The sequence below is a fragment of the Salminus brasiliensis genome, chromosome 21, assembly GCF_030463535.1.
Source record: "Salminus brasiliensis chromosome 21, fSalBra1.hap2, whole genome shotgun sequence".
NCBI lineage: Eukaryota > Metazoa > Chordata > Actinopteri > Characiformes > Bryconidae > Salminus > Salminus brasiliensis.
Genome location: NC_132898.1, coordinates 27,366,743 through 27,380,961, shown reverse-complemented (window position 1 = coordinate 27,380,961; position 14,219 = coordinate 27,366,743). Strand labels below are relative to the sequence as shown.

Below are 14,219 nucleotides of genomic sequence, written 5' to 3'. Positions count from 1 at the left end.
GCTAAAGCTTAAAACACGCTAAAAAGGCCAAATAGTTTTCAGAGCTGCTTTTTATCTCCATGAGGGATTAACTGGCTGCCAACTGCAGAGCTCTCAGGTGGTTAACCAGGGATAGTGCTTAGTGGATTGGATTACTCTGTAGCGGCGGGCTGCTCCATAAGTAGCTCACGTACCAGGGCGAAGACTGGAGACCAGAAAGCCACAACCAGATTCGCTTGGCCTTAGGCCGACAAGCATCACACACGGACGGACGCACGTGTGGCTAACTCCCTAAACGGTGGTTATCGCACGCTAGACTGTGAAAACAATGCTATCATCTTTCCCCATCTGCTTCTGCTGTCTTGCCGGCAGGTCCTGTCTTCAGCATCTGTGGTCGACCGGAATCGCCAAAGCTGATGAGGATCTGCTGAACCGTGCAGCTGAGTTCCGGTTTTCACTTTTGACTAGGTATGAGACGTCTGCCGCACCTTACTCATAATCACATGTTTCATGTCAGGCTTTCACATCTCTGGTATCTACAAGTCAGTTAGAAGTGATGAGGTGATGCCTTAATAATCCTTGCTGGGCCACAGCATCATATAGTTACTGTACATATCTCAGACTGCTCAGAACACACCCAGATCTACATTTGTAGATTTTTAGAGATGCAACCTAACAGTTAGTTTCTGACTAATAGATACGGTCAGATCTTGAAAATCTCATGTCATTAAATGAGACATTTTTGTCAGTTGCTGGTGTTTCCAGTAGCTTTGCACTGGAAACACCTTAGTTGTCACTGTTAGACGCGAGTCTATTCAGTTCTGCAAGCATGTGGACTCAACAGTGCACAGTGCATTAGTGCTAGAACTGGAACTTGATAGTGAGAGGTTCTGATGCAATTTCGGACTGGATACTGGCCAGTTAGACCTGTTCCTTAGCAAAGTTGACCTAAACATTAGCTGGACTGGAAGTAATGTATAAAATACCCAACTTTAGATAAGCTGTACCTATAGATATGTTCACACAGCAGGTAAAAGTGGCCCAAACCTGATCTCTGAGTCATATGGGACACAGATGTGTAAACAGCAACAACCACACGGAATCTGAACTTAACTTTTCTGAAATCAGAAATCATGCAATTTTTGCGCCCAGCTTGACAGTCAAAATAAATGTGCACCGAAAGGGAAGGGCATATGGACGACAGCAGTGAGGTATCGGTATAGCGAGGTAACAGACCGTATAATATTTAGGGTGATGTTCAAACTCTGTTCAAGGCCCACATCACAACTTCATGTTCATGTTTTATGTTTGAAGAAATTAGTAAAAAAAAAAAAGGTTTGCTGTTTTGAGCATAAGCATCAGTTTAGGAGCGAGAACTGTTCAGACAAATGTGTGTGGACGCAGCCTAGGATTTGTCTAGGATTTGCTGATCACTCCATAAATTATCTGCTTATTTGCAAGTTAATAAAGTCTCAGTTCATGTGCCACCAAATTTCCTTCTGTGACGGTGAATGAATGGTTGCCTGTTGTTTTCTTGCCCAGCGCACACACTTGTCTTGTATTGGAATGCAAGCTACGAATGGCTTTGTTGTTTGAGTATGGTGTACATAAACTTTACAAAGACTAAGACTGTTTTACACCTTCACTTTTTAATCCGGTTAAATCCGACTCCGGTTTGCTTTCATCGTTGGTGCGATTTGTGTAGGCAGGTGTGAATACAGTAAACCGCATTTGCATAAGTCTTGTAGTTTTAGAATAAATTAACATTAAAATAACTAAACTAAACATGAAGACAGTGGTCAGAATGTGTCAGTAACATTATTAGAAGAGTGAAGTTAGAAAGGCTGATTAGATGATCTAAGTGTTGAATGGGGACTGGAATTGGTTACACCAGAAACCATGATAATGATTATGTACACATGCTAATGTAGAACGTCGTACGTTAAAAGACGTAAAATTTAACGTTACTGTGGCTGCATCCCAAGTCTCCTACGTCCTTACTTTACTGAGGCGACTACGCTAATGAATGTAGTTCTTATGGTGGCTAGTGTGTGGTTTGGGATGCAGCCCCAGACAGAGGCGCAGAAATGTGGGCACGGAGAGTCCCCTGTGATGTAGCAGGAAGACTTGGACAGCATGGCGTTGTTGGAGTGAGGGGGCAGGGTTGATACTAGATTTTGCAGGCAGGACTGGTTGGGGTGTTTGGTTTGTGTAGAGATCTTTGGTTCGTATTGTGTTGACACTTCAAACGAAGCACACCAGAGTTCGTTTAGAAACGGACCGAGGCCCACCTGCTAAGGTGGTCTCCACCAGCTTGTTTGGTTCTCACCAGAGTTGAAAAGGCAGCGTTCACACTTAGTCTAACGAACCACTCTAACACAGCGAACGCACCAGGGTTTATTTTAATCCAACCAGAGCTGACGAGCATAAACACACCCTAACACACTCACTTCTCACATTACAGTGGATTGTTTAGTTGTGTTTTTCGAAGTTATAATAATATTAGTGTATTTCGTCTCTGTGCAGTATATTATGAATTAGATGCTACTTAACAAAAACACTGCTGTTAATCCGGCATCAGCAAGACGAACACCTGAAACAGACAGTGGAACCTGGCCCGAACTTCCCTTCTGAGTTTATTCTTCATGTCGTGCCTCAGCTGTTTCCACTATTTCCATCTTTGCAAATGAAGCTGTTTTTCAAATGTATGTCAGTCCCAGACTCTGGAACTGTAGTCTGGAACTTACCCAGGCTCCATAAAGAGATTTATTCATAACGCAGTGCAGATCAGCATCAGGCTCTGAATAAATACATCTTTTCGGTCGCACATGTATTACGTAACCGCCTGAGCTCTGTCACGCAGCTTGTGTTCACACTGTTCTTCGACTTGATTCTGACCTTTATTTCAAGGATACATTTCTTATTCAGGGAAGTGGCGTTCCGGGTACCCGTTGAAGTTAATCTGCATCCGAATTGCGCTGTAGGAGAGTGCTCCTCGAATTAAAGCGATCAGCAAATCAAGATTAAGATTAAAGCAGCATCCCATGCAGAAGACCTAATTAGTTCATGCTGTTCAGGCTGAGTCAGTTTGGAGGAACTTGCTTTACAAGTTGTAGACCCTCCGTCACTGGATGAAGCGAACCACCGTTGAGGAGGTCTAAGAATTGGATGAGCTACAACTAACCCGCTTCTCCTGGAAGCAATAGGTACGCGTCAGTTTGAACTTGCTTCATGACAGCGCTGACAGCTCATCACGTCTTCTCGTCTAACAGATCTAGAAGGGTATGCTTGCCTCCTTACAGAGCTCGGTACCGGGCTAGGACTGTAAAAACACAAGCATGGGCCTTCTGTGGAGCTAGTGTGATGGATTCTGGGACAATAACCAGTGGCTATTTACAGAAGAGAAAAGAAAATGATTAAAATACTTAAAAAGTTAGAATAAATGTAATCTTTTAATTAATGTTTGTTTATTTGTTTTTAGCTAGACCAGTTGGTATTCTCAAGAAATAAATGGGCCTTATTTATCAAACAGTCCGAAGAAGAAATTTGTTCTTAAAAACCAGCTTCGCTGTTTTTACAAAGATTTTGACGGTCCCAGATCTTCTTATTATGTTCTTATTTATGATTTGTTTAGGAGGTGTGAACCATTCCAAAAGTTCTTCTGAAATTACTGGAAATGCTACTATGACTATTGGGGAACGAGGCCTGATGTTCTTAAGTATATTTTCTTAACTATATGTTCTTATATTTTCATAACTTTACGATAAACTTGTCTAAAACTGTTCAGAAAACAGTTCTGAAGTTTTAGCCTCTAAAACGATCAGGTTAAAAATCTGAATTCCTAGAATTAATATCTAATTTGACAGGAAAGTGGAGGTTTGTGTAGTTCAGTGGAGTGTTCTTAACGTACTGTTAGTGTCTACATGAGAAACATAATGGTGCTCCAATGTCTCGCCGCATTCATGTTTTCCATGGAGGATTATTTTCCTATTGGCAGTTTCCTCCACCACGTCTAGCACTTGTTTACTGAACGCTCCAGTTGATTCTATATTTTTTTTTTCCTTAGTTTTTCCTCAGATTTAACTAAATAATGGAATATTAGAAACATGTCTCGCATCATTTATGACTCAGAGGCTTTCTGACATTTGCAAAGGCTACAAATCATTTAAAATAAGAAAACCACAAATACTCTTAAAAAACATAAGATAATATTTGAGAAATGTATTTATTATTTGTATTTTATTTGTGAGCTTTTTTAATAATTTCTTAGTGTTATATTTAAATAGAAAGTTGTTGTGTTTTTTTTTTTTTTTAATGCTCATAGGAAGGCATTTGTGAATCCGGTCTTAGTGACATGTTCAAAAGCCAGAAGATCTATGGCATAAATCAAGGACTGTTGATTGATTTGGTAAAGTACAGTCATTTAAAGGCATTTTGGCTGACTGATGTGTGGCAAGGGACTTTCCGTCAGAAATAGGGGGGATTCCACCAATTCTTCCAATTTCTGCATAATTGAATTAGGGTGTATCACTCATTGTGGTTTATGTGAAATGTGCCATTTAACATTCATGTGCTGTTTAAAAAAAATAATAATAATAAAATAAATCTGCATATGTGTTTTAATAATTTATGCATTGTAAGGGCTCAAGAAACTCTGAAGAGGTAAAGGCCTCTAAAAGCTCATAGACCGTTCTTACAGATGGTTAGATGGTTATGAATACACTGCCTGATGCCGGAGACATTGTTTTACCAGAGTTCTGTGATGACTTTTAAATTTATTTATTTATTTATTGAGATTCAATTCAGTTTAGTTAATTTTTTGCCGTCATTGACACTATGCACGGATCCTCAGAAGATATGGTGGATTCACTGTTTGTTTTGGGTAGTAAATAAAAAGGCGATATTTGCGTTGTATACATCATCATTGCCATCTACTATGCAGTGCATCATTTCACCATTTCACACCAAACTGTTTACATCTCACCGACCCTCTTTAGGCTTTGTTCTGTTTTATAAGGTCCCAGCTAACAGAGATTGTTCTAAGAAGGTGCTTAATTAGAGTAACTAACGTAATTCGAGCTTTTCTCACACAGTTAAACTAACATTAATGTTTTCATATAGTATGTTTTTATAAATATGAACACAGATGCAAAATATTTAATGAATGTGACACCAAACTAAAGAATTTGAGCATTAATTGAATCACAGATTAGTGTATTTTCTGAATGTACAATGCTCATTAAAAAGCTTCAGTAATATAGGACTTCTATCATTTTTTGAAGCCCATATTTAACTGTGAGAATAAATGAATAAATGTTTTTGCAACAATAAACAGAATTAAATAAAAAAATGTTTTAGGAAAGTTCAGGAAACTTGAATGTTGAATGAATGTTCTAAGAATTAAAACATTCTTCTAACCAAAAATTGTTAGCTGGGTTAAGTCTAGTCACCTCGCAAAAACCTATTCACTCTATATCACACTAATTAATTAACGTACAGAATTCGCAGCGCACTATAACAGTCCCACAGTGCACCGCAATCGCTACCTTGTTTACAAGCAAACAAGGGATTCTCAACACTAAGTACACCAAGTTTGGACTGGTGGTCGCTACTTGGTGGTCCACACACGTCACGTTCGGACTGTCTCCTCGGCTAGATGTGAACTTTTAAATGAAGCTGTACTTGGGCTGCAACTGATGCCATTGTATTGGTTGTTTTTGTCTCTGCAGTCACGACCTCACGCCGATATTACATAGGAAGTTACGTGTGAAGGCCATGTTTTCTCGCCTCAAACAGTCTAGGACACTAATTATTCACCAATTTCTAGACATACGGCCAGTCAAGAGGAGATATTTTTGTAAATTGTTCATTTTCAGTGTTCATTTTGACCAGTCTGTCATATTGTGTAACGTTAGCACCTCGAGGTTATGACTTGATGATGTATTTCTAGGTGTGTAACATTTTGAGTCCTACGTCTCTCACGCTCTCTTTCTCTCTGAATTAACATGAGGAAATAACCTCAGATAAAAATAATCCAAGTAAACCTCCCCTAAGGACGTGACTGCAATGCGCCTCTTATTCGCTCTTATTAACACAAGTACAGACAAGAACGCAGATTGAGAATCGGCCAGTGTGGCCTGGCGGACAAGGAATACCCATCATTGATTGCGTTGTTCGGTATAAAGATTCGTGCACAGCTTTGCTGAGGAAACCGTGTTCAGATCGTTTAAGCGACGGCAGTAAACTCGTGTCTGAAATCGCTTGCTACTTTTATTGAATTGGGTTGGTGATGGCGGTGCTCTTTCTATGAAGTGAACTGGATTTTTAGGTGTAGGGCACAGTGGATCGGGCACAGTGGATCGGGCACAGTGAATAGGGCACAGTGAATAGGGCACAGTGGATCGGGCACAGTGAATAGGACACAGTGGATCGGGCACAGTGGATCGGGCACAGTGAATAGGACACAGTGGATAGGGCACAGTGGATAGGGCACAGTGGATAGGGCACAGTGAATAGGGCACCGTTTCAGACATGGCTCTTATATTTCCATTTTTGACCTGATTTAATTATTTACATGTTTGAATGGCAAGATAAGTGGATAAAACTAATCTATAAACATAATCTGTTTACATTGACTTCTAGTGAAAGGTACAAAGGTGGAGGTATGAGGTTTTGGACTGAGGTGAAGGCCAGCACTGGATCATCTGTAGGAGAACAGATATTCAGGAATGGAGAGATGTATGAAGGTGCTGTAGCATTAGTAATATTTTAGTCAGCACTGGATTGATGCTAAGGCTGTTTTCTGGTGTGTGTGTGTGTGTGTGTGTGTGTGTGTGTGGTGTTAAAAAGCTCCTGCTGCTGCTTTTCTCTGTAGTTGTAGTTTGTTGTGCTGGAAGGAGGTGGAGGTGGAGGTGGAGGCGAGGTGGAAAAACAAGAAAATAAACAATGCTATCACTATTCTTAGCCACCGACTACCCGGAAGTTTTCCAGTCCACCTTAAACTTTTCTGCAGCCGATATCTCCGAAATCTGCGCTAGTAAAAATATCAGCGTGAACGGCGCTGAAGTGGCCGAGCTGCGGTGCTCAAACTCCGGCCAGAGCAGCCGAGAGCTCCCGCCGCGCTGCCTCGCGAGGCGGGTTGGTTCTTTTGCCTTTTACCTCAGCGGTACCAGCACGAAGCACGGTCACATTAACCGTCGCGTGTGTGTGTGTGTGTGTGTGTGTTTCGTGTCCCAGCGGGAAGCATGTCGGACAGAGCCGATGAGGAGGTGAGGGGGGAGCGGAGCAGAACGGGCAGACAGCAGCTCCAGCGGGGAGAAGCAGCCACAGCAATGGCGCCCGCCTCCCTCCCCAGCCCGCAGATCGCGCCGGGCCAGTCGTGGAGTAGCTGGGCGGACGCCGTCAAACTGCACGGGGGCGACGGTGAGTGGAGAAAACGCACGCACGCACGCACGCACGCGTACATTGTAGGGGTGGGCAGATCGATACAGAAGCATTGATACTTGCGAACCGTACGTATTTATTATTATTATTATTATTTTTATTTATTTATTTATTTTGAGAAATTGCACTTAATTATTTTAACCCATTAATGCCTGTATCTGAATGTTTTCCATTACAGATGGAAACTGTATGTCCGAATGTTTGTGGACGCCTCTTCTAATGAATGCATGCAAGTTGCAGCCATGTGCAGATCCCTGTAGAGAAGTAATACTAATCATAGACTAAGACGATCTGCAGTAGATAAACCTATGCATCTATTGGCACCATGCCAGGCTTGAGGTAGGGGGGGTAGAAAGCCCCCCCCCAGCGTTAAACTATGGAGCAGTGGAATGATGGATGGAGCTCCATCCAATACCTTTGGGATGAGTTGGGCAGATCATCCATTGGGTGGTGATCATCCAACATCCTGACCTTACTAAAGCTGCCTTACTAAAGCCAAATCTAGTATAAAAGCCTTCTTTCCTGAACAGTGGAGGCAGTTAGATCAACTCTTTTTTTATTATTATTATTATTTATATATTATTAATAAGAAACAATGAATGAGCAAGTGTCTAAATACATTTGTCCATATAGTGCAATGACTGTCGGTTTAGGAAACTGAATGTGTGTCTAATGTTATTTGGGGTCAAATAAAAAAGGTGCTATAATAAACTCTAATAATACCTACACACAGAGCTTGCTATTTGTTTATACGTGCAGTCCATTGCATTCATTCATAGCATGAGATGCTCAAGCCATCAACACACACACACACGGATATGCTAGTAATTTGACCCTCCTTTGTGCCGATTGCTCTCTCCTGTAGGTGCAGAATCAGAGGAGAGTTTCAAAGAGTGCGGGAAGAATCGGGAAGCCATGCGATTGTGCAGAGACGGTGAGTAGATGATGCTTCGCTTTTCTGTATCACATAAAGATGTGCTTGGTTTGGTGCTGGCCTCGCGTGAGCCGTGCCAGCTGAAACCTGGACAGACTGGAACAAGCGTAGCGCAGCGGAGTGTGAGAGGAAGAGTAGTTGTTATATGTGAGTTAAACTGTTCACACATTGTCGTTATCAGTGCAGTCTGCTGGATATGACAAGGGAGACTGTCAGTCTCTGTTTCTCTCTCTCGCTCTCTCTCTCTCACTCTGTGCTCCTCTCTCACACACCCATCCAGGCATGCTTATGATACATTTACAGTTAAAACAGGACAAAAATAGCACCTGAAAGCTTCATTTCTATGCTTGAAATCACTCATTTCCGCCTGCATCCGATCTGTCTGTGATTTTGAATGTCCTGCAACGGCTGTAAGGTCTGACAATTCTGCTGCAGTAGCCTTTACTGTCCCGGGAGCTCATCTAGTCATTTGTAAGCTCATCAAAAATGAATTCTGCGTTAATTCTGCTGGCTGTCATGAGTTGCATCGTCCCCAATCATCAGTGAGTCGTTTTTAAAGGCAGCCATGCAAGCCCAAGCATTGACACAGCCTCCACCATGCTTGACTGATGAGCATGAGCAAAAACACTTTGGCCTTTCCGTCATTTTTGGTAGAGGTTAATCATGGCCTCATCGGTCCATAGAACGTAATACGCCAGCTGAGAATGTGTTCCTGTGTGAGATGTCAGTACAAGGATCATGACGTCCAAACCTACAGCCAAATTGTTTTTTTTCTGGACTTTCTATTAGCTGAAGCTAACAGTGGCTAACATTTTATTGACTTTTTAATGTGCAAACATGCATTCAAATCTGATAGCCTTTTACACCTGGCTTAGCTAGGCTTTCCTTAGCTAGATTAGCTAACTGAGGCTCGAATCACACACATTGGGGCTCATATCTCATGTCTTGGGAGTGTTTTTAAATTTTTTCAAGCACATTTAGTAGATTTTTTTTTTTTTTTTTGGCTTGCTCTGGCTTTTATTCAAACTCAGTGTGTTGTAACGCTCGCAACAAATGTGGGCTTGATTTTCTTTCCACCTGTTTTCACTCTGTGGCTCTTTTTAAATCATGGGGGAATGAGCCTTTTTGGCCATGTACTAGACTAGTGGTGAGCAGATTATCTTGCAGAACCGCGGTAATATTTTGTGGATATCACCCAACACTACTAAACCACATAGAGAAGATAACACTGCTCTCATTCTTTTAGTTCTAGGTAATAGTACTTCCTTCATACAGACATTTACTGATAGACCTGTTTTATCTCATGCAATTTGCCCTGAGTTAGGGGTATTTTATACCAGTGCCGGCACAAGGATTTAGTCTTTTCACCGTTGACCACCGTAGATGGTTTGTTCAAGCCCGGTAGCTTAATCCCTGTTCCCTGTGAGTCACAGTCGTACACCGCTCCTGTCATCGCCAGTCAGCTTTTCATCCCTTCGTCATAACAACTTGTTATTAAACCGAATTAATTATGCGTGCACGCTTGGTAATCCTGTGTGAGGTAGGCGTCAGGCGTCACGTTTACTCCTTGGTTGAACATGTGTGAGAAACGGATTAAAGGAATAGTTTGGGCACAAGTTTAATTTACACAGTTCTCTTCTTACCCCAAATGCTGTTCACTAGTGAATAGATTCCTGGTGTCTGAAATTCTTTCAGGGGGAAAAAAAAAATCTATTCATTTATTTATTAAAGTTTTAATGGAGACCAATGGACCACCAGTTAGTATTGTGCACACTGCATGCCTGAATCATCACACACTTGCTTCAGACTGTTAAGTAATCTCGGGTAGTTTTGTTTACAGGCCTGTGTCTGGTAACAGTTACCCAAGATACCATTGTTAAATAACCCAGTTTACTACTGGTTAGGAAGCCTGTTATTTATTTATAGGGCAGTGGTGGCTCAGCGGTAAGAGCACCCATCTGGGCAAGTTGCCACTGTGGGGCCCTTTATCAAGGCCCTTAACCCTATCTGGTACCCAAGTGCCGTAGCAATCGCTGCCCACTGCTGTGTAGTAGATGAATACATCTTTTTGTTTATTTCGTGTTACAAAGATATTATGCCTTTTACCTTACTCTACACAAAGGAAAGACAATGTTCTGTTCAAAAGATAAAAACTATAAAAATAGATTTATATGTTCTAGATATTATGTTTATAAAGATTAAAGATAGACATCCTAAAGGTAGATGCCTTTTGTCCCGTTCCTTTTTTCCCTCTGCCCTCTTTATAAAAGTAGCTACATCATATACTGCTCTTATGAGGGTCTCAGTGCACAGTTGGCAGTTTGCACGATCTGACTGTTAATAGCCTGCAGAAACCACAGCGCCTTAGAACCTGCCACAATTATCAGTCTTCATTTGACCAGAGAAGAAAAGAAGCAGCTTTGGTGTGGTATTGAATGAGAATGGCCTTAATTAGGTAGGTCTTTGCACTGCTACTCTTTACTGGAAAGACGTAGACGATCACTGATAGACGATCATTGCCAAAGAGAGCTGTAGGTCCGTCGTGGCCATAGTGTTGTACGCCTTTTGTTAAGGTCTTGATTTCAGTTTCACTTTCACATAAGCTTTTCAGGCTAAGTGGTGCAAAAGTGTGCACAAAGCCAACAGTTCAGGGCCACACCCAGTACCTGCCTGAACACAACCCAGTCAGGTGGTATTATTATAGCTCACCACCTCAGTTACACAGAAACCGCAAAAGAGTTGAAGAGAGAAACTATGTCCAAAAGTTTGTGGACACCCCTTCTAACAAATGCATTCACCTAATGCACCCAATGACTGTCAAAAACATATACACTGTTTGTTCTATTCCCTTCCGTTCTATAGAAATGAAGCCAAAACTGTCTGCCATGTTGCCAAATTTGCAATCAGAGTCTGCGCAGTAGAGACTAGAGGTAAACTACTCATTTGGTAGACTCATCCCTTTCTCCCCAGACCAAGCATGTTCCAGACCACCTTCATTGAGCTCACATAGCAGAAGCAGAGCTGATTTTACCCCTGCATTCCCAGTTTGTTTAGCAAGCGCCTCTGTGTAGAAATCGCTCGGTACTGTGATGCTTCTGATTCTATAATCAGAATGCAAACACAAAGAAGAGCTCTAGTCGGTTGGTCAGTCAGTCTGGTCTGGTCTGGTCTGACTGAGCTGAAGTGAGGGGATGGGGGTTATTGACTCTGTGCTGAGTGCTGATGACTGTTTCTCGACATGACTCACAGCTTATATATCGTCACTGTTACGCAAAACCTTGCATCTTTCAATGGAAGCCAGTGAAAAAGATTATTATATACTTTCCACCCCTGGTTTGGGATGAACTCTGACCATTATACCAGCAACAACTGACCATTATACCAGCTCCACATCCCATATGGACACAGTGTAGTTCTATAATTCCAGACTGTAGACCATCTATTTTTCTGCATATTCCATTAGCTTCCTTTCACCCTGTTTTTCAATGCTCAGGACCCCACAGGACTGACCACCACAGAGCCGGTAGGTATTATTTGGGTGGTGGGTCATTCTCAGCACTGCAGTGGCACACTGACATGGTGGTGGTGTGTTAGTTTCTGCTGGAGTGTTTAAACCCCTCAGTGTCCCTGCTGGACTGAGAATAGTCCAGCAACCATAAATATTCAGCCAACAGCAGCAACCTGTCAGCCGTGATGAAGGACTAGAGGATGACCAACACAAACTGTTCAGCAATAGATACAGAGCTTCTGTCTCTGACGTTACATCTACGAGATGGGCCAACTAGGTAAGAGTGTCTAATAGAGTGGACAGTGAGTGGACACAGTGTTTAAACACTCCAGCAGCACTGCTGTGTCTGATCCACTCGTACCACTATATGGAAAGTGGAGCTGATATAATGGTCATAATGTATATGAGATGCATATAAACGAAAGCAAAAAGTGTGTCCAAACATTTGCACCTGCCTGAAAATGCACGACTCACTTTGAACAGTCATCAGCGGAACGTGACTGAAGGCTTGGCAGTGTGGTGAGGTGCGCTGCGACCAGAGACAGACACACACACACACACACACAGACCCGCTGGCAGTTAAAGCAGAGAGCAGTGAGTGTGTGCTGCCTCTTTCTCTTTGTGCAGTGGGGTTCTAAAGACTGCTCTGCCTAGATCATTTATCACTGACAATGAAAAGGATGGTGAAATTATCATTTCTCTCTCCCACTCTCTCACTCCCCCCCCCCCCCTTTTTTTTTTTTTCTTTTTTTAATATTCTTCCTTATTTTTCTTCTTCTTCTTACTCCCTCTACACCCTCCCCCCTTCGTCTTGACACACTGAATAGAAGGCTTTCGATTGGCTCTCCTGTTTCTGTCTCATCAGCCTTTTTTTGGTGTCTTTTCTGCTCCAGTTTTTCCAAGCTTTCTCTTCTGTGCTGTTCTCACCAATGTCCAGGGAATCACTAAATTGCACAAAAGACCCTGTGTTTTATTTTTTTTATTATTAGGAGCCATCTGGACCTTCTCAGCATGACGATATGCCTTGAAGGAAAGATGTCTTGCTCTGGTGATGTTCGGCTTGTGTGTTTCTAATGGCGTCGTTAGTGTGAGGTGCCCTTGATCTTGAGAGGAAATTCAGATGTCCCAGTTGCACAGATGAAGAACCTGTGTGTTTTTGTGGGGTTAAGTACTACCCTGCTTAAAAAAAACAGCATAGCCATCTCAAGCTGGTTGGCCAGCTTATCCCTTGACCTGCATAGGGTTTGAATTTGAAAGTTTAGCTGGTCTACAAGCATGACCTGGCTGGTTGACCAGCATGACCAAGTATGACCGCAATCAAATGAAACATACACTGTGCTGGTAAGCTAGCTGGTAAACCAGCGTTTGACTGGCATAGGCTATGTTTACACCTGGATGACCAGCTTTTCAACCACCTTGACCATCAAAGACCAGCTTAGACCATCTGAAACCAGCCACCAGCAGTCTTAAGCTGGATTTCTCAGATGGGTAGTCTCTATGCTAATAATGTACGGATCGGATATACAACATCGGATTGTGAAAACGCCATTGAACAGATGGTTGCAGTATGGCCATCTCCATCACAGGAGCATAGCCTCCATTGCACGTTTATTTTTGCTATTGGTGCTTTGCTTCTGCTGCAAATACTTCATATCTAAACAGAGCACTGCAATTGAACCAGTACTTGCAGGGTTCCTGCAGGTCCTTGTAATGTTCAAGACACTCCACTAACCGAATATATTTAGCTTCTCAGAGATCCTGTCGTCAGAAACCAACTAATAATTAACAGCTAGAGGACGACAGAAGTGTCAACGAAGTCAGACTGACCAAAAAGACAAGGAATAGAGAGCAGATAATGGATCAAGATAGGCAAATTAATAATAGGGTGAGTGACTGTGATGAATGCTGTGCATGTATATTAAAGTGTATATATGTCCCAGTTCGATTTGTGCTCATAAAGGCTACAGGCAGGGTATTTAAATTTGTGTGAGTTGTTGAGCTTCTAACAAAAAGGGTTAATAAAAATAAATTATAAAAGGAAGGTATTAAAATAGAGAAGTATTTATTGCCCTCTGGAAGTGCACAATGCATGGTAATATTCATTCAGGTAAATCTCATCCTAATTTCTGCATTTTCTAAATGCTTGTCCCCATCAACAGATATGTACATAAAAAAAGCATTGGATCCAGGAGATCTGTAATTAAAAAGCACCTAATTAGATTTTTACAATTGCATCAGCCCAGACTCCATTTAGCTCAGCTCCTTGTTCAACTCAGCTCTTTGTTTGGCCAGGTTGTCCTTTCTGTTCTGTTAGTTAGTTAACTCCCTGTTTCGCTTGGCACTCCCTTTGGCTAG

The 14,219-nt window shown here is 42.0% G+C and overlaps 1 protein-coding gene across 1 annotated transcript in view; it reads left to right on the top strand.

The window, feature by feature from the left end:
• The first annotated feature begins 361 nt into the window (after positions 1–361).
• atxn7 (ataxin 7) overlaps positions 362–14,219 on the top strand; it is a 42,232-nt gene continuing 28,374 nt past the window's right edge. The window contains exons 1-3 of the mRNA XM_072666094.1: positions 362–447; positions 7,216–7,401; positions 8,288–8,356. Of these exons, the coding sequence (XP_072522195.1) occupies positions 7,224–7,401; positions 8,288–8,356 (247 nt within the window). The 5' untranslated portion in view covers positions 362–447; positions 7,216–7,223. The remainder of the gene's footprint in view (positions 448–7,215; positions 7,402–8,287; positions 8,357–14,219) is intronic.